The sequence below is a fragment of the Ranitomeya imitator genome, chromosome 1 (genome assembly GCF_032444005.1).
Source record: "Ranitomeya imitator isolate aRanImi1 chromosome 1, aRanImi1.pri, whole genome shotgun sequence".
NCBI classification, from domain to species: Eukaryota; Metazoa; Chordata; class Amphibia; order Anura; family Dendrobatidae; genus Ranitomeya; species Ranitomeya imitator.
The window spans coordinates 849,054,438-849,080,131 of record NC_091282.1 but is presented as its reverse complement, the minus strand read 5'-3'; the positions used below and the strand labels follow the sequence as shown (position 1 = coordinate 849,080,131).

At 40.9% G+C, this 25,694-nt stretch overlaps 1 protein-coding gene across 1 annotated transcript in view; it reads right to left on the bottom strand.

The window, feature by feature from the left end:
• Positions 1 to 25,694, bottom strand: part of SEMA6B (semaphorin 6B) — a 170,250-nt gene that overhangs the window by 11,159 nt on the left and 133,397 nt on the right. Inside the window, exons 12-15 of the mRNA XM_069741317.1 lie at positions 21,403 to 21,552; positions 15,510 to 15,698; positions 13,230 to 13,370; positions 9,299 to 9,379 (exon numbers count right to left, since the gene is read on the bottom strand). Of these exons, the coding sequence (XP_069597418.1) occupies positions 9,299 to 9,379; positions 13,230 to 13,370; positions 15,510 to 15,698; positions 21,403 to 21,552 (561 nt within the window). The remainder of the gene's footprint in view (positions 1 to 9,298; positions 9,380 to 13,229; positions 13,371 to 15,509; positions 15,699 to 21,402; positions 21,553 to 25,694) is intronic.

Genomic DNA, 25,694 nt, shown 5'->3' with positions numbered 1-25,694 from the left:
AGTGTTTTTCAGGTGGGCATTAAAATATATCCACAGCTGTGTCTCTAATTAACTCAGATGTTGCCAAAAAAACCTATTAGAAGCTTCCAAACGCATTACATCGTCATAGGGGCAGTCCAGAATTGTTTAAAGGCATAGTAATCTTAGTGTATGTAAACTTAGGACTTTGCAGTAAGTAATAAAAATGCCTTAAACATTCTCTCTTTCTCACTATTCTGGCATTTGGCAAATATTAATAATTATGGTAATCTCAATTGACCTAAAATGGGAAAGGTTTATTCTGATGTCATGTCAGATATTGAGAAAAACATATATGTATGCATATGCGTGTTTTTATAGTGTATGTAAACTTCTAGTTTCAACTGTGTAGATATATATATATATATATATATATATATATATATAAACCTTCCTTCTCACCATCCAATGGGGGTGGCCCTTTTTGTTGTCCTGTCTCATTCTCAGGACCTCTATCAGAGGCCTGGCAGTTTGAGGATTCTGCGCAGGATCTTAGTTGTTCCCAGCATTGCGCTTTTCTGGACAGTGAGTTCAGATGTTGCTCCTGGGATCTGCTGTAGCCATTTTCCCAACTTAAGGGTCACTGCTCCAAGTGCTCCTATCACCACTGGAATCACTGTTGCCTTCACCTTCTACATCTTCTCCAGTTCTCCTTTGAGGCCCTGGTGTTTCTCCAGCTTCTCAGATTCCTTCTGATGTTGCTTTCACTTGGCACAGCCACATCTATTATCATTGATGTCTTCTGATCCTTCTCTACTATCACAATGTCTGGCTGGTTAGCCAACACCTGCTTATCCGTCTCTCCATGCATGTGTTGTGACTGTGACACAGCCGCGACACATGAAGCTGCGGGGACGAACAGCTGATCAGCCGGCGCGATCCATGTATTAGGATTCCCTTTGCAGCTTACTCAGTAAACTCTATAGCTTAGGCAGCACGGTGGCGCAGTGGTTAGCACAGCAGCCTTGCAGTGCTGGCGTCCTGGGTTCTAATCCCACCTTGGACAACATCTGTGTTTGCGTGGGTTTCCTCCGGGTACTCTGGTTTCCTCCCACATTCTAAAGACATACTGATAGGGAATTTAGATTGTGAGCCCCAACGGGGACAGCGATGATAATGTGTGCAAACCTGTAAAGCGCTGCGGAATGTTAGCGCTATATAAAAATAAAGATTATTATTTATAGCTTGCCAAATAAGCAGGGACCCAATTTGCTCATCTCTAGTTACCATTCTAGTAGTTCCCACTTCTTAGTAATGGGAAAAAATTATTTTGAGTCCCTCCTCTGCATGTCTTCCAGTGTGTATTGGAGTGACTCCTTCTAAATTTTGGAAGCCCATGCACATTGCGCATACGCCTTAGAAGTCTAGGAGTCCCACTCCTTAATAATGGGAAAAAATGTTTTCTCAGGCCCTCCTATAAATCTCTTCCAGGGGATATTGCAGTCGCTTCTTCAAATTTTTTGGCAGCCCTTGCACTTAGTGCATAGGCTTTAGCAGTGTAGGAGTCCCACTGTTTTTAAAAATTATGGTGAGACCATCCTCTATGTGTCTTCCAGAGTGTATTGCAATCCCTCCTTTAATTTTTTTCTAGACCTTGAAACTAGTGCATAGGCTTTACCTGTGTTGCAGTCCCACTCTTTTTAAAATGTGACCAAATTTTATTCTGAGGTTCTCCTGTATGTGTCTTCCAGGGTGTATTGGAGTCCTAAATTTCTGGCAGCCCTTGCACTTAGTTTGTAGCCTTTATGAGTCTAGGAGTCCAACTACCTAGCAATGTTAACAGAATGTATTTGAGGCCTTCCTTTAATGTCTAATACAGGGTGTATTGAAGTCCCCCTTCCTTCAAATTTTTGGCAGTTCTTGCATTGTCCGTATAGGCTTTGTAGTTTCAGAGTCCCTCCTTCATAAATGAAACAAGATGTGTCTGACCATGTCACACACACCACATGCCCAGATAAGGTAGCAAAATGTTAAAATTGCATTTACCGATGATGGTTTTTTTTACCACTGAAAACAATGATAAAGTGCAAACACACAGCAAAAGCTCTATGTGTAAACATACCCAGTCTAAGGTGTGCATGAGGTGTTTTTTTTTCCCTTTTTTTAATTTTTCAGCAAAGGATCTTTCCTAACATTTTTTCCTGTAACATCCATGCATGGCAGGGCTTGCAAGGGAAGGAGTGCCATTTGCATTTTGGAGCGCAAAATTGGCTGGAATCGAAAGCAGACATAATGTCACGTTTGCAGAGCCTTCAATATGCCTAAACAATGGAAACCTCCCACAAGTAACCACATTTTGGAAAATACACCCCTCAAGGAACTTATGTAGAGGTGTGGTGCTTCACAGAATTGTATAACACTGAGCTGTAAAAATGAAAAGATACATTTTTCCCATTAAAATGTTGGTTTTGCCCCAAATTTTCATTTTCACAAAGGTAAGAGAAGAAAATGAATTATACAATTTGTTGTACAATTTCTCCTGAGTACGTTGATACCTCATATGTAGTGGAAAACTACTGTTCAGAAAACAGCAGGGTTTGGAAGGGAAGGAGTAACAATTGAATTCTGGAGCTCAATTTTGGCTGGAATAGATTGCGGATGCCATGTCACATTTGACGAGCCCCTGAAATGCCAAAATAGCAGAAAATCCCACAAGTGACTACATTTTGGAAACTATACCTCTTCAGGAATTCATCTTGGGGTGTAGTGAGCATTTTTAACATTCAGCCAATTCACAGAATTGTATAATATTGAGCCGAGTAAATTAAAAATTGCCATTTTTTCCACTAAAATGTTGCTTTGGCCCCAAGTTTTTAATTTACAAAAGGGGTAATAGTAGAAAATAAATGGTACATTTCGTTATGCAATTTCTCCTAATTACACCAATACCCCATATGTGGTCAAAAACTACTTTTGAGGAATAGTGCAAAGCTTAGAAAGGAAGAAGCGCCATATTGGAGTTTAGATTTTGCTGGATTAGTATGAGGATGTCATGTCCCATTGACAGAGCCTCTGAGATGCCAGAAAAGCAGTACCACCACATAAGTGACCCCATTTAACAAACTACACCACCCAATGAATTCATCTAGGGGTGCAGTGAGAATGCTGACACCACATGTGCCTCATAGAATTTTATATCATTGGGCAGTAAAGAAACAATAATTAAATCTTTACCACTAAAATGTTGTTCTGGCCCCAAGTTTTTAATTTTTATAAGGGTTAATGGACCGCACAGTTTGTTGGGCAATTTCTCCTGAGGGTGTCAATACCCTACATGTAATTGGGGAATGCTTTTCAGGCAGAGTGGAAAGCTCAGAAGGAAGAAGTGCCATATCATAGTTCAGATTTTGTTGTCATGGTTTGCCTGTGCCAAGACCCACTGGAAGAGCCCTAGAGGTAACAGAACAGCTGAACTCCCCCATAATTAACCACATTTTACAAACTACACCTCTAAATGAAACCATCTAAAGGTACAGTGATCATATTGACACCACAGGTGTGTCACAGAATTTTATACCACTGGGCAGTGAAGAAAAAATAATTGAATTTTTATCACAAAACTTGTGTTTTAGCCCCAAATCATATATTTTCACAAGGTGAAATGGGTAAAAATGGCACCAAAATGTGTCACACAATTTTTGATGAATGTGGTAATACCCCATTCGTGGCTGTACAGTACTGCTTAGACACACAGGAAGGAGCACTCTTTTACTCTTGGAGAACAAATTATTGTAGAATAGACTCCATATGCAGCACCCTTAAGTTCCAGAAGAGCAGAATTCCCTTTATAGTGACCCCATTTTGGAGATTACACCCCTCTACGAATTTATAAAAGGTGTAGTGATGATTTTGACTCCCTGACTGTTTTCCAGAAACAAGCAGCAGTGGATGTTGCTGAGTGAAAATTGCAAATCTGTGTAGTGCCCAGTACATTGTAATGCCTAGTACACTGTAGTGTCCATATATCATGCCCTGCTTGTGCTTCTGGAGACATGCTTCCATAAATTATTCAGGCTCTCATCACTACAGAAATGCCAAATGTTTAAGCTATCTGCGGTTTAGGTATACTGTGGGCTCATAAGGGTGGAAAACATTTGGATTTGGGAACGCAGAATTCCCTGAATTTCTTTTATGGGGAGAGGAGCCATAGCGATTTTCCACTGCACTACCAGTAACGTAGAAACCCCCTATATTTTTAGTGACAGATGACAAACCTGAGTTGGAACTTGCTTTTTTTGTGGATTGAGTTGAAGCTTTTATTGGGTACATTTTACATAACATTTTGGATCAAGTTTATCCTGTGCACTAAGCTGAGCACTTACATTGGGGTTTCCATCTAAATCTCTGAATGACATGATTCAGATGAAAACTCAGAGGGATCCATTCACTATAATGAGGCAACAGAGTTACTCTGGACTCCGTCTGGCCTCTGTTCTGCAGTGTCCTTTCCAGAGGTGCACAAAATTGCGGACAACCGCGCGTTTATAGGATGCTTAATAATAATCTTAAATAATAATCTTTATTTTTATATAGCGCTAACATATTCCGCAGCGCTTTACAGATTGCACACATTATCATCGCTGTCCCCGTTGAGGCTCACAATCTAAATTAAAAAGACGGCTACTCCTGGATCATAGACCAGACTATGTCCCTAGTATCTCCATCTGCCTCATTATAAGGAATCTTCCCAGGGGATGCCATCTGAATCACATATTTCACAGAGTTACACGGAAACCCAGGTGTAAGTGCTCAGCGCAGAGCGCATGATAAATGTGAGCTGAGCCTTACTGCGATTTTTGGGAGAGAGAATGAACAAATAAACAGCAGGTGAAGAATTGGTTTTATTTATTTTTTATGCCGTTCCTCAAGTGGTATAAGTGATTAGACAGCTTTATTCTTCTGGTGGGTGCAATTACATCGATACCAGATTTATATAGTTTTTTTTACGTTTGGTTGCGGTCACACACTAAAAAGCGCTTTTTTTGAAAACTAAAGTTTTTGCATTGCTATATTTTGAAAGCTATTATTTTTCCACTTTTTTGCCGCCAAAGTCATATGATAATTATGCAAATTGTCTCTTCAGAGAGGAAGAGAGCTAGAACTCTAGTGCCACCTATTGGAAGGTAGCAATCCTACAAGTCAATGTTGACCCTTTAATGAACCTTGTCACATGACTTAGGATAATATCCAAACCAGAATCTCAATTTGCAGACACTGTGTTTCGGGGGTACTGCCCCTCATCAGTGCAAAGCGGAGATCTGGTTTGGCTGTGTGAGAGGCGTCATGCCGAGATGAGGAGACTTAAAGTCATATGATGGCATGGTTTTTGCAGGACGAGATTAGATTTTCATTGGTACTATTTTCTGGGCACATAACATTTTTGATTGTTTTCTATTCTGATTTTTGGGAGGCAGAATGAACAAAAAACAGGAATTGTTTTTTGAGGATTTTTCTTATGCTGTTCACAGTATGCTAAAAGTGATAAGACAAATATATTCTTTGGGTCAGTACGATTACATATATACCACATAGATATATATGTTTTTTTTTTGTTTTGCCACTTTTACATTATAAAAACAGTTTTATATAAAAAAGAATGGTTTTTGCATCTCTGTACTCTGAGAGCTATATCTTTTTTATTTGTCCGTTGACGTAGCTGTATGTTGGCTTGTTTTTTACACGACAAGATGACGTTTTCAGTGATACAATTTTCATTTATATTCAACTTTTTGATCGCTTTTTTTTATACTTTTTTGTTGGTATGATGAAAAAGCATACTTTGTGTGCCAAGTTATTTACTAGTTTTTTATGCAGTTTACTGAAGGGGTTCAATAGTTTGACAGTTTCATAGATCGGGTCATTCCGGACGTGGCGATATGTGTATTTTTTTATACATAAGTACATGTATTTATTGATTTCATATATTTTTATTTTATTTTATGATTTTTTTTTTGGGTGAAAACGCACAGACATGCCATTTTTTTTTACCCGCTCCATGGACAAAATGCGTGCTGCACACATGCACACTGATGACATCTGTGTGTCGTCAGCGTGACACGTACTGTTGCAAGGGAAAAAGTGTTACAGTTCCCCCTGTTCCAAAGGTGCCGGCTGGTGAAGGCAGCTCTCGTCATTGTTGCCTAGTCTCCCTGTGATCAGCGCGACTAGGTAACTATGATGGGAGTTGTATTCAGCATCGGCTGTGTTCCTTCTTTGTAATATTAAGAATTACATTTAAAATATGGCTTGGGCTCCCATGTAAGTTTCATAACCAGCAGAGGGAAAGCCCATAGCTGGGGCTGATGTTAATAATCTGGAAAAAGGGACAATATCCCAAAAGGTTCCCAGGCTCACAGGTGTTTGCTTAGCCTCTACTAATGAGTTTACGGGGCACCCCATAAAAAAATTATGTAGGGCCCCCCTATAAATTCTAACCAGCAGAGGTTAAACAGACAGCTGTGGGTTGATATTAATAACCTGTCCGATGAGAAGATAATCCATACTGTCCCATGCCGTAATCCATCCCTGCTTCATCCGTATTTCAAGCTGAATGGTGGCATGATGCGACCATTTAGGCTGAAATCCAGGAGACACTAAGCTGCTGAGAGCGCAGCTTCAGTTACCTGCGATGACGTTAATGAGGTTACTGTAAAGCACCGAAGCTGTGATTTCCACGGGAAGCTTATTGTGAGTGGCCCGATGAACTGTGGTGACCTCAATGAGATCACCTCTAGCACCTTGAGAAAATTATTGAATTCTTAATTTTACACAGGACATACACAGTGGGTGCTAAATACAGCTCCCATCATTGTTGCCTAGACTTGCTAATCTCAGGTAGACCAGGCGACAATGATGAGAAGTTCCTTCAGCAGCTGGTGCCTGGGATCAGCGTGAACTGTACTGCTTTTCCCAGGCGCCGGTTCTTGTCACATGGATGCCCCATGGATGTGACACACGGGCACACAGACACATGGACAGCAAACGGAAACATGGTTGTCACATGAATGTCACATACATAAATACGGATGGCACATGGACATTGACCATGGATTTCACCAGTATGTGTGAAGGAGGCCTTAACCTGTTGGTGCTGCACTGACAGAAGCCTCTTTGACCATGCTCTGAGCATAACCTCCTATAACCTGGCAATCACTTATGGATTACAATAAAGAAGATTGCTCTTATAGTTGGTGAATGCCGCTTTGTCCTTTCAATTATTGGACTGAGGCTACGTGCTGAAGCTACTAAATATAGCAGATCTCCACCGTTACTGACTAATACAGTGTTTTATCAAGCAAGTAAGTGATTATAGAAATAAGCCTGGATACTGCTAAGGGATCCCACTAAAGGTGCTTCCAAAATATTTTGGTCAGTGGAGGCAGGTCACTGAAACAAGAGTGACCTGTGAGTCTGACACGGGAGGTAGGAGAAGGGCAGGGAATAGAGAATAGGGATGGCAGGAGACTTTCATTGTTAGGTCACATGAGCACTGCAGCCCGTCAGCATCAACTGATGAGATGCAGTACTTCCATCACCTGAAACTGCTTCATCCAAAGAGAGAGAGACCGCTGCAGCCCATCCAAGGCCGCAGATGGACTGTCAAGACAGCATTATGGAGGGCAGGATGAATTCAATGAAGTATCAGGAAACACTTGGAAAAAAAGCTTCTGTAAGGAAAGTGAAGCTTGGGCATCATTGGACCCGCTAACAGGATAATTCCTTAGGAACACTGTCCAAAGCTAGTCTTCTGCTAAGCAACACATTTGCAGCATGTCATAACAGCCAAAGGGTCCTCTATCAAGTACTAAAGAAGCTTGTCACAAAGTAGCTAAGAATATGCTGTTTTTATTTTACATAGGGAACTGTTTCATTTACAAAGGGGTTGTTGGAATTAATGGACAATCCCTTTAAATTATAATAAACCTTGTATCAGTAGTGATAAATGGTATTATGAAAGAATCTGTCAAGTAATATTTTTCTCATACTGACATGTACTCTCTCAGTGGAAGGCGCAATTTATACAAATGTGTACAAGGATCATCATAATCCATTTTTTAGAAGCATTACATTAACACCACATTCTGCACTGAACTACTAAGCTTAGTTAGTACACCCCCTTAGATCTCTCCATTAGACCTCCTCTTAAAGTGTACCTATCATTTAAGGTAAACTTTAAGCAGAATGTCTGTGTCTGCAACTGTTATCATATCGCACAGCAATGTAAGAAAAAGAAGAAGAAAGAAACAAAGAAAGAAAGAATAAAGAAGAAGAAGAAAGAAGATTGAGGAAGAGGAAGAAGTAGAAGAAGAAGAAGAAGAAGAAGAAGAAAGAAACAAAGAAAGAATAAAGAACTAGAAGAAGAAAGAAGATTGAGGAAGAAGAAAGAAACAAAGAAAGAAGAAGAATAAGAAGAAGAAATAAGAGGAGGAACAGGAAGAAGAAAGAAAGAAGAAAGAAGAAGAAGAAGAAGAGGAAGAAGAAGGAAGAAGAAGAAAAAAGAAGAAAAAAAAAAGAAGAAAGAAGAAAGAAACAAAGAAAGAAGAGAAAGAAGAAAAAGGAAGAAGAAGAAAGAAGAAGAGGAGGAAGAAGAAGAAGAAAGAAAAAACAAAAGAAGAAGAAAGAAGAGGAGGAGGAAGAAGAAGAAGAAACAAAGAAAAAAGAAAGAAGAAGAAGAAAGAAGAGGTGGCAGAAGAAGGAAGCAAATTTCTCTGATACAATACAATGTTCTTATTTTCACATGTACTATTGATTTAAGGAAAAAATAATTAAAACGATGATTACTCTTTACATTTCTCCTTAAAAAAACAACATAGATTCAGACAACACTTCTCTGTTTGGCTGAAATAAGTATAAAAGAGGGAATACTGACAGTGGATGTGTTACCATACTTAACAATAAACCTGCATACATTATTTAATACTGTATATCTCATTGACCTAATGAGACTGATATAGATACTTTGAAAATAGATTCTATAATGAATATATCAGGGAGTTAAACTTTCTAAATGAATATACAGACATACCGACATGGACTTTTAAAGCAGGTACACCAGCCTCATCCATCTATTGATTAATGCGCGCAGTCGCTATTGTGAAATCTGATGACAGAACCCCTTACATAGAAACGCCAGAGTGCAGGTACCAAAGGCTGAACTGCCTCGCATTCATTTTTATTACAAACTGTCCATAAACAGGAGAAAATACATAGTTTATTAATATGTTTTTTTTTCAATAGATCCTGTACATATGTATACCCAAATATTTTATTTCATTCATACCTGGGTCTAAGATGAATAAATACGCAGAGGCTGTTGTCTGGATCCCATGCGCAATAGGGGTCACGTGTTTCCAGGCAACTTCTGTAACAAAAAAGTCACAATTACAAATGTAATTAAAATTGGGTATAGAAAATAACATGGCGTTTGGATTACACATTGATCACATTGCTTATAGTTAAAGGGGGGTTCACACAGGCACACATCCGTTCACATCATTGGGCTGTGTCATACAGGACGTGCAGAGAGAGACTATCCTGGTGCTCCAGAGTCCCTATGACAACACTTCCGGTCTTGTGTTGTTATGGGGTCACTAGGATATGATATGATTATTTTTTATTTTCTTAGTAACCGATCATGAACATCTGAAGGATTGAGCCTGCAGGGAGCTCTTGTGCTCCTATTATATGTTTATCACAAGGCGATTTTCCACGTTTGCTTTTTCCTCTTTTTCTTTCAAGAGCCATAAGTTTTTCTACTTTTCCTTCCACATGGCTGTATGAGGGCTTTTTTTTTTTGTAGGGCGAATTGTACTTTTGAGTGACACCATTCATTCAACCACATAGTGCACTGGAAAATGGGGGGAAAAAAATCCAAGTTGAAATTGCAAAAAAAAGTACAATTCCACAATGTTTTTTTGAGTTTTATTAGTTAGCATCTTTACTATATGATAAAAATGATTGAGCAATATGATTCTCCAAATCGGTATGAGTACGCAGAAACCAAACATGTATAGTTATTTTTAAAAAAAATTCTGAAATTTGTAAAATAAATTCTTTCCTTTTGTCGCCATTTTCTGAAACCCGTACAGTGTTAATTTTTCTGGAAATGAGGCTGTGCTAGGGCTTATTATTTGTGTCCTGAGCTGCTGATTTTACAAATACTATTTTGGGGAACATACAATGTTTTGATTGCATCTTATTTTATTTTATTGCAATGTTGCGGTGGCCAAAAAAAACGTAATTCTGGTCTTTTGATTTTTTTCTCAATACTCCCTTAACCGATTGGACTAATTTACTTTATATTTTGATATATCAGAGAGTTATGAATGCAGTGATACCAAATATGTGTATCTTTTATTTTTTTAAACTAGCTTAATGTTATTATCAGTGCAGATCCTGATGGAGATGCTGGGAGCCCCCAAGAGAATGGGAGTCCTGGGTAACTGTCCAATGTTCACCCCCTTAATATCGGCCCCGAGTCCAACCATGCCCTCACAACTGATGTGCACACTCATGGCCACATTCTGGGTACATGGGCATGGTCTTGCTCAATGCAGCTGTGTTGAGTGAGGCCAGGGGTGAACCTAGCCACACTGCTGCCTGAGGCGTACTTCAAAATGGCGCCCCCCCAAACACATACAGTACAGCCCCCCTATAGGGCTCTCATCTCATATACAGTCCCCCCATACATTACATGAGTGATAACTATTGTACCTTCTACAATAGGTCATAAATCAGACAGTATAGTCCTCCATACAGTATTCTGGGCACCACAGCGCTCCTTACAGAATAATGAGCCCCATATATTGCTCCATACAGTATAATGAGCCCCATATATTGCTCCATACAGTATAATGAGCCCCATACGATGCTCCATACTGTATAATGGCCACACAGTGCTCCATACTGTATAATGGCTACACATGATGCTCCATACTGTATAATGGTTGAAAGTTCAGCAAACTGTGTAGTTTCTTTATTAACATATACAATAAACATCACCAGGTGCTTTTTTAGGAGGTAAATGGGTGGCGGACTATTCAATTCGGGTAACGTTTCGACCCCAGCGGGTCTTTATCAAAACCTCACTTATGCCAAAGAGGTAGAGGAGAGGAGAAAGAGCCGAGTTCCCATAGGGCAGCTCTGGTGGAGTTGTGTGGAAGCGCGTCCGCCTTGTGGGTGATGTCATCAGTGAGGTTTTGATAAAGACCCGCTGGGGTCGAAACGTTACCCGAATTGAATTGTCCGCCACCCATTTACCTCCTCAAAAAGCACCTGGTGATGTTTATTGTATATGTTAATAAAGAAACTACACAGTTTGCTGAACTTTCAACCATTTGAGTGCGGCTGATTTTTCCTATACTTGGACTATTTTGTTCATGCCTGCACCAACCCAGTGACAGTGTGCACATTTTTTTCCTGGATTTCCATACTGTATAATGGCAACACAGGACTCCATACTGTATAATGGCCACACATGATGCTCCATACTGTATAATGGCCACACATGATGCTCCATACTGTATAATGGCCACACAGTGCTCCATACTGTATAATGGGCACACATAATGCTCCATACTGTATAATGGTCACACATAATGCTCCATACTGTATAATGGTCACACATGATGCTCCATACTGTATAATGGCCACACAGTGCTCCATACTGTATAATGGCCACACATGATGCTCCATACTGTATAATGGCCACACATGATGCTCCACACTGTATAATGGCCACACAGTGCTCCATACTGTATAATGGCCACACATGATGCTCCATACTGTATAATGGCCACACATGATGCTCCATACTGTATAATAGCCACACATGATGCTCCATACTGTATAATGGTCACACATGATGCGCCATACTGTATAATAGCCACACAGTGCTCCATACTGTATAATGGCCACACAGTGCTCCATACTGTATAATGGGCACACAGTGCTCCATACTGTATAATGGGCACACATGATGCTCAATACTGTATAATGGCCACACATTATGCTCAATACTGTATAATGGCCACACATGATGCTCAATACTGTATAATGGCCACACATGATGCTCCATACTGTATAATGGCCACACATAGTGCTCCATACTGTATAATGGCCACACATGATGCTCCATACTGTATAATGGTCACACATGATGCTCCATACTGTATAATGGCCTCACATGATGCTCCATACTGTATAATGGGCCCACAAGATGCTCCATACTGTATAATGACCCCACATGATGCTCAATACTGTATAATGGGCCCACATGATGCTCAATACTGTATAATGGCCACACATGATGCTCCATACTGTATAATGGCCACACATAGTTACTCCTACACACGCGGCTGCTCTCCGTACACCTTACACACACAGCTACACTCCGTACTCACGCGGCTCCGCTCCATACACCTCGCACACACCCGGCTCTGCTCCATGCACCTCATACACACCTGGCTCCGCTCCATATACCTCATACACACCCGGCTCCACTCCATACACCTCATACACATGTAGTTCCACTCCATACACCTCATACACACCCGGCTCTGCTCCGCACACCTCATACACACCCGGCTCTGCTCCGTACACCTCATACACACACGGCTCCACTCCATACACCTCGTACACATTCAGCTCCGCTCCATACACCTCATACACACACGGCTCCGCTCCATACACCTCGTACACATTCAGCTCCGCTCCATACACCTCATACACACACTTAGCATGGCAACAAGCACAGTAGAGTCTGCAATCCATGGAGGTCCCCATCATGTGACCCCTGACTCCTCCCCTCCTGTGACCTCATCACAGGTCCTGTTTGCACAGAGCAGCCAATATGTGGTGTGCTGCTCTGCGGGTGCAGGGATGACCAGCTGATTCTGCACACCGTGGGTTGTGAGCAGGGGCGCGCGCACCGCACTAGTGACAGCAAATGTCAGGGATTATGGAGAGTCAGTACCAGGTGTTCTGACCGCCGCTCTGCCGCCCCCTGTCTTTCAGTGAGGACTGCTGCCTGAAGCAAAGGGCTCAACTTGCCCCATGATAGCAGCACCCCTGAGTGAGGCCAGAAACAGTCTAGTCGGAATGTGGCGGGAGTATGCATAACGCATACTTGCAATCATACTTAAGATCGAACAACACCTTTAAGTGTGAATAAAGTAAAATAATGTCCTTTTCTTGTTTTTAGAAACTCTTACTTTATACATCCATTGTGTCTGTCACAACGTGCTAGAGGCACTTTCACCAAACATCTCGAGTACACCACTAAGAGAGATCCCGACTCCTTGTCAACTTCCAGACCGACAATTCTCTGTTGTTCTTCTTCCTTCTCACCACATCTGCAAACAGGCAGAAAAAGTTGTCAAACTTCTATGGTATGTATCTGGTATATCTATAGTATGTATCTATATATCAATCAATCAATCACATATCTATTTAATATATATCTATATAATACATATCTCATATCTATCTATACCATATCTATCTATCTATCTATCTATCTATCTATCTATTTGTCTATTTCATATCTATCTATCTCATATCTATCTATCTATCTATCTATCTACCTACCTACCTATCTCATATCTGTCTATCTATCTATCTATCTATCTAATATCTATCTATCTCATATCTATCTATCTATCTACCTATCTATCTACCTATCTCAAAGCTGTCCATCTATCTCATATCTATCTATCACCTATAGTAACATAGTTAGTAAGTAAGGCCGAAAAAAGACATTTGTCCATCCAGTTCAGCCTATATTCCATCATAATAAATCCCCAGATCTACGTCCTTCTACAGAACCTAATAATTGTATGATACAATATTGTTCTGCTCCAGGAAGACATCCAGGCCTCTCTTGAACCCCTCGACTGAGTTCGCCATCACCACCTCCTCAGGCAAGCAATTCCAGATTCTCACTGCCCTAACAGTATATATCTGTATATCTATCTATGGTCATGGCTGGAAGTGTTGGCACCAGGGGCGTAACTACAACAGGTGCAGGGGTTGCAATCGCACCCTGGCCCTGGAGCCTAGGGGGCCCTAAAAGTCCCTTTGGCCTATAGAAAAAGACCATTGCTATTAAAGATTTAAAATATTTTGGGGCTCCGTTGGAGCTTTCACATCGGGGCCCATGAGTTTCAAGTTACGCCACTGGTTGGCACGCTTGAAATTGTTCCAGAAAATGAAGTATTTGTGCCAGAAAATTATTGCAATTACACATGTTTTGTTGTTTTGTTATATATATATACAGTATATATATATATATATATATATATATATATATATATATATATATATATATTGCCTTTGGGCGTGCGTATTGCAACAACACATAAAACCATAGGAAAAAACTCAAATTGGACATAATTTCACACAAAAGCCCCAAAAATGGGCCACACAAAATTGTTGGCACATTTTCAAAACTGTTGGTAACAACTTTGTTTCAAACACGTGATGTTCATTCAAGCTCACCTGTAACAAGTAAGAGGGGTGGGCAATATGAAATTCACACGTGAACCCAGATTAAAAGGGGGGGAATTGATTTTTGCATTGTGTCTGTGTGTGCCACACTAAGTATGGGGAACAGAAAGAGGAGAAGAGAACTGTCTGAGGACTTGAAAACCAAAATTGTTGAAAAATATCAACAAACTCAAGGTTAGAAGTCCATCTCCAGAGATGCTGATGTTCCTTTTTCCACGATGTGCAACATAATCAAGAAGTTTACAACCCATGGCACTGTAGCTAATCTCCATGGACATAGTTGGCAGAGAAATATTGATGAAAGGTTACAACGCAGGATAGTTGGGATGGTGGATAAGCAGTCTCAATCAAGTTCCAAAGACATTCAAGCTCTCCTGCAGGCTCAGGGTGCATCAGTGTCAGCGTGAACTATCTGTGGACATTTGAATGAAATGAAATGATATGGCAGGAATCCCCGGCGGACCCCACTGCTGACACAAACATAAAAATGCTAGACTGCAGTTTGCCAGTGGCCAGTGTCAGGCAGCTGCTGTCAAGGCTAATAAAATAATGGGATGCATTAAAAGAGGCATAGATGCTCATGACAAGAACATAGTTTTGCCTCTACAGAGTACGGCCACACTTAGAATACTGTGTACAATAATGGTCTCCAATGTATGCGAAGGATATAGATGATATTATAAAGCTAATATTTCAGGATATACGTACTAAGTCCTGTGATGGGACATTGATCCAGGGAATTAGTCTGCTTGACATACAGTATGTGGAGTCAGGAAGGAAATTTTGCTCCTAATATGGGGCAATTAAAATCTGCCTCATGGGGTTTTGCTTTCCTCTAGTTTGATATGTTAGGTTATAGGTTGAACTCAATAGACCTGTGTCTTCTTTCAACATTAAAACCATGAAACCATGAAATACATTTCATATGAGTATTGAATAATACTTTTTAGGATCAAACGTCTTCACAAACCTAGCTACTGGCATACCTGTCTGCAGGGTATGTCTGGATCTCTTCGAGCAGGATACTGTTTTTGTATATATCGCTTTCAAATACACCCAGTTTGGGAGTCAGAAGATACTTTAGGACAATTCCAGAGTTGGAGCCAAGAAAAATAACAGTTTCATTCCCAAAAAGACCAGAAGATGCATCCACAGCAATGTGCGTTAGCAGGTCCCTGAAAAGTTACACAACAAAATTTGCTTTTGATGAATTTCTCCACTGCCATTTTCCCACTAAAACGCCATGCTACATTTTGCCATTTGACAATTAAAGCTCAGAACATGACACCATGATTTATGGTAATTTTGTAAATTCCAACAGTTTAATTCCCATAAAGTACTAGTACTAATAAGAATATACAAGACAGTTTTATTTGTTCCGTTTGCCGACACTTACTGAACTTTCCAACATATGCCAAAATTACACTCTTTTCATATACCTAGGCCTCACAGTCTATGTACACTTTGGACTTATACAGTTAGGTCCATATATATTTGGACAGAGACAACATTTTTCTAATTTTGGTTATAGACATTACAACAATAAATTTTAAACAAAACAATTCAGATGCAGTTGAAGTTCAGACTTTCAGCTTTCATTTGAGGGTATCCACGTTAAAATTGGATGAAGGGTTTAGGAATTTCAGCTCCTTAACATGTGCCACCCTGTTTTTAAAAGGGACCAAAAGTAATTGGACAATTGATTCCAAGGCTATTTCATGGACAGGTGTGGGCAATCCCTTCATTATGTCATTCTCAATTAAGCAGATAAAAAGCCAGGAGTTAATTTGAGGTGTGGTGCTTGCATTTGGAAGGTTTTGCTGTGAAGTAAACATGCGGTCAAAGGAGCTCTCCATGCAGGTGAAAAAAGCCATCCTTAAGCTGCGAAAACAGAAAAAACCCATCCGAGAAATTGCTTCAATATTAGGAGTGGCAAAATCTACAGTTTGGTACATCCTGAGAAAGAAAGAAAGCACTGGTGAACTCATCAATGCAAAAAGACCTGGGCACCCACGGCAGACAACAGTGGTGGATGATCGCAGAATAATCTCCATGGTGAAGAGAAACCCCTTCACAACAACCAACCAAGTGAACAACACTCTCCAGGAGGTCGGCGTATCAATATCCAAATCTACTATAAAGAGAAGACTGCATGAAAGTAAATACAGAGGGTTCACTGCACAGTGCAAGCCACTCATAAGCATCAAGAATAAAAAGGCTAGACTGGACTTTGCTAAAAAAAAATCTAAAAAAGCCAGCACGGTTCTGGAAGAACATTCTTTGGATAGATGAAACCAAGATCAACCTCTACCAGAATGATGGAAAGAGAAAAGTATGGCGAAGGCGTGGTACAGCTCATGATCCAAAGCATACCGCATCATCTGTAAAACACGGTGGAGGCAGTGTGATGGCTTGGGCATGCATGGCTGCCAGTGGCACTGGGTCACTAGTGTTTATTGATGATGTGACACAGGACAGAAGCAGCCGAATGAATTCTGAGGTATTCAGAGCCATACTGTGTGCTCAGATCCAGCCAAATGCAGCCAAACTGATTGGTCATCGTTTCATACTACAGATGGACAATGACCCAAAACATAAAGCCAAAGCAACCCAGGATTTTATTAAAGCAAAGAAGTGGAATATTCTTGAATGGCCAAGTCAGTCACCTGATCTCAACCCAGTTGAGCATGCATTTCACTTGTTAAAGACTAAACTTCAGACAGAAAGGCCCACAAACAAACAGCAATTGAAAACTACCGCAGTGAAGGCCTGGCAGAGCATCAAAAAGGAGGAAACACAGCGTCTGGTGATGTCCATGAGTTCAAGACTTCAGGCAGTCACTGCCAACAAAGGGTTTTCAACCAAGTACTAAAAATGAACATTTTATTTAAAATTATTGAATCTGTCCAATTACTTTTGGTCCCTTTAAAAACAGGGTGGCACATGTTAAGGAGCTGAAACTCCAAAACCCTTCATTCAACTTTAATGTGGATACCCTCAAATAAAAGCTGAAAGTCTGAACTTCAACTGCATCTGAATTGTTTTGTTTAAAATTCATTGTGGTAATGTCTATAACCAAAATTAGAAAAATGTTGTCTCTGTCCAAATATATATGGACCTAACTGTATGTTGGCAGATCAAGAAGCATCACAAACATATTTAGAAGAGCCGACATGACACATGACTGGCCATCCAATTGGCTCATTTGTTATAACTGTGAATGTTTCGCCAGTGAACTTACTCATATGCTTGCACCAACAATAGTGGACATCTTTACTCTTTCAAACCCATGAAAAAAGAGAACTCATTTACATCAATATTGCATTCTTATATTCAATATTATACAACAATTTATTGTTCGCTTAAATTATGTTATACAAATAAAATGGTGCAAAGTTTAAAGTAATGTTATATTGTGCTTGTATGGGCTCAGGGAAAGCGACATCTTAACTCCGAAATTACTTGCTCATTTTGGCCAATTGGGACAAAACAAGTTTTTTTTTTTGTCAATGTAGCTGAATAAGGGCTTGGTTTTTTTTTTCAGGTGAGTATTCGTCAGTGGTAGGATTTTGAGGCACATATAACATATTACCAAATGTTTAATAACTCGTTATAGGGTGAAATAGAAAATAAAATCTTTAATTCTGCGGGACTGCATGATTTTGGCGACACCAAACTTGTACGTTTTTAATTTACGATTTATAACATTTGAACGATAAATACACTGTTTGAAAAAAAAAAAACATTTGTATTTGTGCTGTCAAACGTTTTACAATTTTCCATCAATGGAGCTGTATCAGGCCTTCTTTTTTGAATAACAAGGAGTATTATTTATTGGTACCATTTTGGTATGTGTACTGCTTTTTGATCACTTTACATTTGTTTGTAAGGTGTAATGAAACAAATTCATCCCAATGCAATTCCGGCATTGCTTTTTCTCATTTTCTTTGCAGCGTTTACTATTCAGGATAAATAATGACATAATGTTATAGTACCTGTATTACATTTGTGGCATTACCAAATATGTAACATTTTTCAACTACATTTATTTTTTCCAGATGAAAGTATAATTGTCATTATATACATTTTTTATATATGACAGACGTTACATAGTGATGGCGATCCAGGACCCAAAACCAACCGATCAGCAGCACTGTGCAACACCCATCAGATATAAAAACTTTTAGATAATGACAGTGACATTTTAATTAATTTTTATTTAGAAAATTAGGATTTTGGTGTTTTTAATAATTCTTTTTTAAACACATTAGAAACTTTTTTTTTTCCATTTTTTTTTAAATTATTTTAGTCTCTCAAGGGGACTTGGATATGCAAGCATATGATCAAATTAGTAATACACAGCACTACCATTGCAGTGTTGTGCATTACACTATTCTTACATTGCTTCACTGACAGGCAGCCTACCAGGCATCGCCTCCGGTGGGATCTGATTGGCTGCGGGGGTGGCACTTGGCTGAGGGAGAGCTTTCACTCTATCAAACTTCTCATGTACTGCTGTTACCATTGACAGTGTCATATGAGGGGTTAAACTGCTGGGATGGGTAAGAACGCCAATCCTAGCAGTTACAGAAGGAACCCAGTTGTGTGTAACATTCGGCCTTCTGCAGCTCATTGGTATAGAAGCTGGACCATGTTATCAGCATGAAGAACATATCCATCCCAGAGCACAAATTGATATGTCAAATAGTATAAAGGCGTTCAAGAGAAACTGTTGTTTTAATTTTTATTTTGCAATTTGTGTACAGATTTTCCCATACTGAGATAGAAGTGGCAATTTTAGCTCATAAACTTCTATATAGAGGAGACTAGAGGAAGTATGTTTGACTTTGAAATGCTGAGGCGCTTCAGAGAAAACATACTTTAAGAGCAGGGCTGTGACAAAATCGTTGTTGGACAGGGGGGTCCCAGGCAGTTTCTTCCTGCCCATTGCAAATGACTGATGGGTCTCTCCCTGCCACTCAAGATTAGTGGGAGGGAAGAAGCCGCAGGGGACCCGTCAGTCCGACTGTTCTTCCATGCTGCTTGGTCCCTGACTGTAGTAACATTTCTAGCGGAGGAGCACTGCAGTTGTAAGATGTGCTTACAACTAGGTTAGGTGGGCTAACTTAACCCCATTCCCACTCAAGTTGTATCCATATGTCCCTGTGATCTGGCACTATATATAGAATCTACTCAGCACACTCCAGAGAGTCTGATGCAAAAGGGTGTTTAATACATACAGTATTCACATTCACAAACGTTTCGGTCTGCAAAGACCTTCATCAGTGTGCTCTATTGTTTTTAGCCGAAGGGTGTATGCTATTCACCCTTTACATTGGAGATTTTTGCATCAGGTACTGGAGTTTAAAACAAGGTCAGCTGTTTAGAATGGAGGGCTGACACTAGCTGGTCGAGCACTGGAGGTGACACAGGAGAGTCTTGAAAACAGAGGGCTAAGCTAGCCGATCACGCCTGCAGACGGCTGGAGGGTGGGGGAGGAGACGCGGTATCCACCTCAAGTCCGAGATGCCTAAAACAATTTGAGCCCTTCGGCTCAAAACAATAGAGCACACTGATGAAGGTCTTTGCAGACCGAAACATTTGTGAATGTGAATACTGTATGTATTAAACACCCTTTTGAATCAGACATTTCGGAGTGTGCTGAGTATATTCTATATTACGTTTAAGGTCTGGCACCTACTCTTATTCACCTCCACCCCGGGCTGTGCTGAACATTTACTCTACTACCTCCTGTGATCTGGCATGACCCGGCGATTTTGCATGCACAGAGGCTGTGCACACGAAGATCGCCTCCAAGTGTCAGCTGATTCTGACAGCTGCCACCCGCCACTCAAGGCCAGGAGCAGTCCCACATCACTCCCTGCACTTTAACCCCCTAAATGCTGCAATCAAAATCGATCGCAGCATTTCATGAACTGGCAGTCGGAAGATCCCCTGGATCGGAGACTACACAACATCATCGCGTGGTTCCCGATCGTTGCCATGGCGGCCCAATGTCGTCAGAGCTAGCAAAGTTGCTTGATTATGCTCAGAGCATGATCAGCAAGTTTTCCTGTTAGTGCAGCACTGACAGTTTGCATAGCATGGGGAAGCTCCTGCATCTCTTTTGCTATCCAAGTGATCAGCCTGCAAGAAATAAAAGTCCCAAAGCAGAGCAAAGTTAAAAAAGTACAAAAAAACTTAAAAAGAAGCTTTAAAAAAAAATTGTACTATATATATATATATATATATATATATATATATATATTTATTTTTTATTTATTTATTTTTTCCCCACAAATAAATATTTTTATGAAAAAAATATAAGCAATAGAAGTCACATATTTGGTATCGCCATATCTGGAGTGACCCGATCTATGAAACTGTCTCACTAGTTAACCCATTAGTGGACACCATAAAAAAAGGCAAAAAACAATGCTTTATCATCATCCTGTCAAACAAAAAGTGGAATAACATGCAATAAAGAAGACAAATATAAATAAACATCATGCAGATGACAGTGTGGCAAACAATGGATGTTCAGGCCCCCCATTTATCAGAATGGGGTCGGGGTTTGAGTTTGGGTACTGTTCTTGTACTTGAACCAAACTTTTTTTTTTTTTAAATTACCGGCCAAACTTGCCGGACCCAAACATCCACGGGTTCGCCCATCATTAGTTCCTAAGCTTTCAGTCTATAATGCCTCCTGCTCCTAGGAGTTCTTAGTTGTATTGTCCATATCTTTACAATTGTCCTGATAATAAAAATAAAATCTTGAAATTGAGGAAACAAAACAATTAGCAATATATGGGATTACATAATAATTTTCATTTATACAGAGCAATCATATTCAGTTTTAAGCAAAACTATTTTTGTTACCGTGACAGTGTACGTGTTATCCAGGGAAAACCTCCAACAGATGGAACAGAATCCTCCATTAAGGGATGTGACTTTACAAAATTGAGCACATCATCAGGGAGACTACGAGAAGAATCGTAGGGCATGGAAGGACGAACACAGCAACCTGGGCTGCAGAGCAATCCATGAAGCAAAGAAAACAATACAAAAGAAAAATATTAGCTTTGTAACTTAATATCTAAAATAAATACAAATCAAATTCTAAATATGAAATAACAAATACTGTATGTATATTGTAAGAGGGTCACTGGTAATGTGCTGGAGGAGAGATATGTTTCACTGAGTTTATTAGCTTCAGTGATGTGAACTTAGAAGTTTGCTTTAGTATGTTATGTGTTGAGAGGGTTTAATTGACCACGATAGGGCCAGGTTAGGGCCAGCTGTGGGGCGGAACGTCTGTTAACCATATCTCCACCCTAAGGCCAGTCTCACACGTCCAGATAATTCCGGTACCGGAAAAATCGGTACCGGAATTATCCGTGTCTGTGTGCTTACCGTGAACATCAGTGTGGCACACGTGCGGCAGCCGTGTGCCGCCCGTGTGCCAACTGGATACCACACGGACTGTGCAGGAGACAGCGCTACAAGTAAGCGCTGTCCCCTGCATCTGGTGCTGAAGCCGCCATGCATATCTTCTTTCCAGCAGCGTTCGCTGGAGAGAAGATATGAAAACCCCCTTTTTTTTTCCTTGTTTAAAGTAAAGATCCCTATGGGAGGTGGAGCTGCATATTCATGACTGTAATCGGCGGCCCCACATGACCGCTCATACAGGAGAAGGTGCGGCGAGGACAGGACGCTGCGAGGGAGCCGGGTGAGTATTTTAGTAACAGCGGGGGGGCGCACAGGGGGTGGGAGGGTGGTGGGGAAAGGGATCTTTATTTTAAACAAGGAAAAAAAAAGGGTTTTTCATATCTTCTCTCCAGCGAACGCTGCTGGAAAGAAGATATGCATGGCGGCTTCAGCACCACGTGGGGGGGACAGTGCTTACAGTAGCGCTGTCTCCTGCACGGCACACGGACTGCACACGGACAGCGTCCGTGTGCGGTACGTGTTTTACGCGGACCCATTGACTTTAATGGGTCTGTGTAATCCGTGCGCTCCCACAAACACTGACATGTCTCCGTGTTTTGCACACGGACACACGGTCCGTGAAAACACGCTGACATGTGCAGTGACACATTGATTTCAATGTGTGTACGTGAGTCAGTGTCTCCGGTACGTGAGGAAACTGTCACCTCACGTACCGGAGCCACTGACGGGTGAAACCGGCATAAGGCGTTGTCCAGGAGGTAAATGTGAAACTTCTGGACTTAATGATTGTTCTGTGTGTGCTCTGGAGGTGATGCTGACCTACAGAGCAGTACTCTTGCTAAAGAGAGTTGAACACTATCCTAAGCGAGCAGATCCCTGCAGTTATACAGACTGTAAAGGGTGCTATTTGTTTATGCCATCAAGTTTAAATACAGCTATTTTTCTGTTGATCTGTTTCATGATGTATGTTTTAATAAACCAGCTGAAGATTTAAATGAAAAGTATTCCTGTGACTACCTCATTAAGCAGCTGAGTAAGCCAATCTACTACAGCTGGTGCTATAAGTGCATTCAAGATCCCCAGGAAGCTGTGGACAAGCTGTATGTCCTGAGTGAAGGCGGCTTTAAAGATGGAACAGCGGTCGGACAAAATGGGGCAGCTGAGCAAGCACCTGGTCAAAAGTCAGCAGCAGCAGCAGCAAGCCCAGTAAGAGACAAATTCCTGATACAACAGTTACAACTGCAGAAGCAATGGCACTTGGACTCCTGGGTGGGGATGTCCGCAGCAAAGAGACCGCCCCAACCCTAAGTCCAGATGATGACTCTCACGTCCAGAAGGTGGTAAGATGTGCCTTGCAAAAGATGACCCAGGGGGACAAGGCATTTTTGTCTGTATTGGAAAGGGCCACAGAGCAGGAGAAGCTGCTGCTGGAGCAGTAGCTAAAACCAAAACACACAAGATAATAGGATAAAATAATATAAAATATATATATAAAAATATATAATTATATACCTATATAATAAGATATATATAATATATAAAATATATCAAGTAAGTGGTGAGGACAAGTGGTGACCACTCAGTGAAAGGGTGAAACCAAGACCAAAGCATAAATTGAAAGAAAGAGAAATCCCAAACAAGAATCAGTATTAGTTAATCTTTATTTATATCTATGGCAGTAAGGCAAATCATAATAAATAGTTAAAAAAGAAAAGACAAACAGCGTGCACTCCAGGATATATAATAATAATACATTAATAGATTTATATAATAAATAAATAAATGCCCTCTCAGTAGATTGTTGGAAAATCCTGATATTCTGGCAAAAGTACCGTAAGTAAGTGTGAATTCAGTGTCAAAAGATAAAAATATATAAAAAAAAGTCGTTCCTTGTAAAAGTACAAAAGTGCTCCATGTGCAAACACTGAAAATAAAGTGTCAAAATAAGTACATCCATAACCAAAGTGCACAAAGTGCAACAAAAGATAAAAATCAACACCAGTCATGCATGGATAACCGGAACAAGTGCTACACAGCAAGTGCCAATGAGCTTGTGAAAAATGTTTTTTTGAATATACAGGATACCTTGAGGGGTATAATATCAGTGTGCACATGCGCCCCGATGTGCGTTTCGGTAAGAATTCCTTTATCAGGGGGAGTGCTGGAGAAGTGGGCAGTAGTGCTAGCACCCTATCTAATTGGTCAGCCCCAAAAGGTTTGTTATGACCTCGCATAACAGGACTCAAAAGAATATGTCAAACTAAAGACAGAAACACTGGCATGTTTGGGAGTGACTTTGTCTGTCAGGGCACAACTGGTCCACGACTGGGTGTATTTGAATCTTTTAAGTGTATCGTCAGAAATATGCCAGAAATAGTCCAGGAATCGGCCAGACAGTAAGACTAATCATGGTATCCTAATTTTACTTGCATCTCCTTTCTTCCCCTGCTATTTAACCATACTCACATTTGCCCTCACTATTTTCACACCACTAATCCTCACCCCTATCCTTCTCACACTATGAGAAACTACCGCAATCCCTCTCACTTAAAACCTGTGCCACTGACCCCCACCCCCCTGCTTCCTCTCTCTGGGGCACTTTGGAATGCCCACTCTGTCTGCAACAAGCTCCACGTGATCCACGATCTCTTCACTTCCCGAAATCTTTCCTTCCTGGCCCTCACTGAGACCTGGCTGACGCCCCCTGACACTGCCTCCCCTGTTGCACTGAGTTACGGTGGCCTCCACTTTACCCACACTCCTCGCCCTGGCAACAGGCATGGTGGGGGAGTGGGTTTCCTTTTTTCAAAAAACTGCTACTTCAACCCTATCCAACCCCACCCTCCCTTAACCTCCCTTCTTTCGAGGTTCACTCTGTCCGTATCTACTCTCTCTCTAATCTCCAAATGGCTATCATATACCGACCACCGAGCTCAGCCACTGCCTTCATTGACCAATTTTCCACTGGCTTCTTCACTTTCTCTCTGCTGACATCCCCACCATCATAATGGGTGACTTTATTATCCCTACTGACACCCGCCAACCAGCAGCTTCCAAGCTCCTGGCCCTTACCTCATGCTTTGGACTTACTCAGTGGTCCTCCACAGCCACCCACACAGACGGACATACACTAGACCTCATCTTCACCCGCCTCTGTTCCTTATCTAATCTCACAACCTCTCCCTTCCCCTTATCTGACCACCATCTACTCACCTTCTCTTCCTTGTCCTCCTCACCTGCCCCCCCCACATCCAGCCAGTACCACATCCTCGCAGAAACCTTGCACACCTAGACATTCACAGACTCTCAGACTCTCTTCTACCCCTGTCCTCCATATCTTTACTCCACAACACGGATAGCGCCACCGCTTTCTATAACTCCACCCTCACATCAGCCATAGACTCAGTCACCCCTCTCATGCATGGCAAAGTGCAACAAATCAATAGGCAACCCTGGCATAACAACCTCATCAAAAAACTCCGACAAGCATCCAGGGTCGCTGAGCGGCGTTGGAAAAAAACATGCCTGCCAGACAACTTCACCACTTTCAAACAAGCTACACTTGCCTTCAAACTAGCCCTCACTTCTGCTAAACAGACCAATTTCACTAACCTTGTATCATCAATATCCTACAACCCAAAACAACTGTTCAGCACATTTAATTCTCTCCTCCGCCCACCACTGCCACCTCCAACTCCCCTAATCTCTTCTGAGGACTTTGC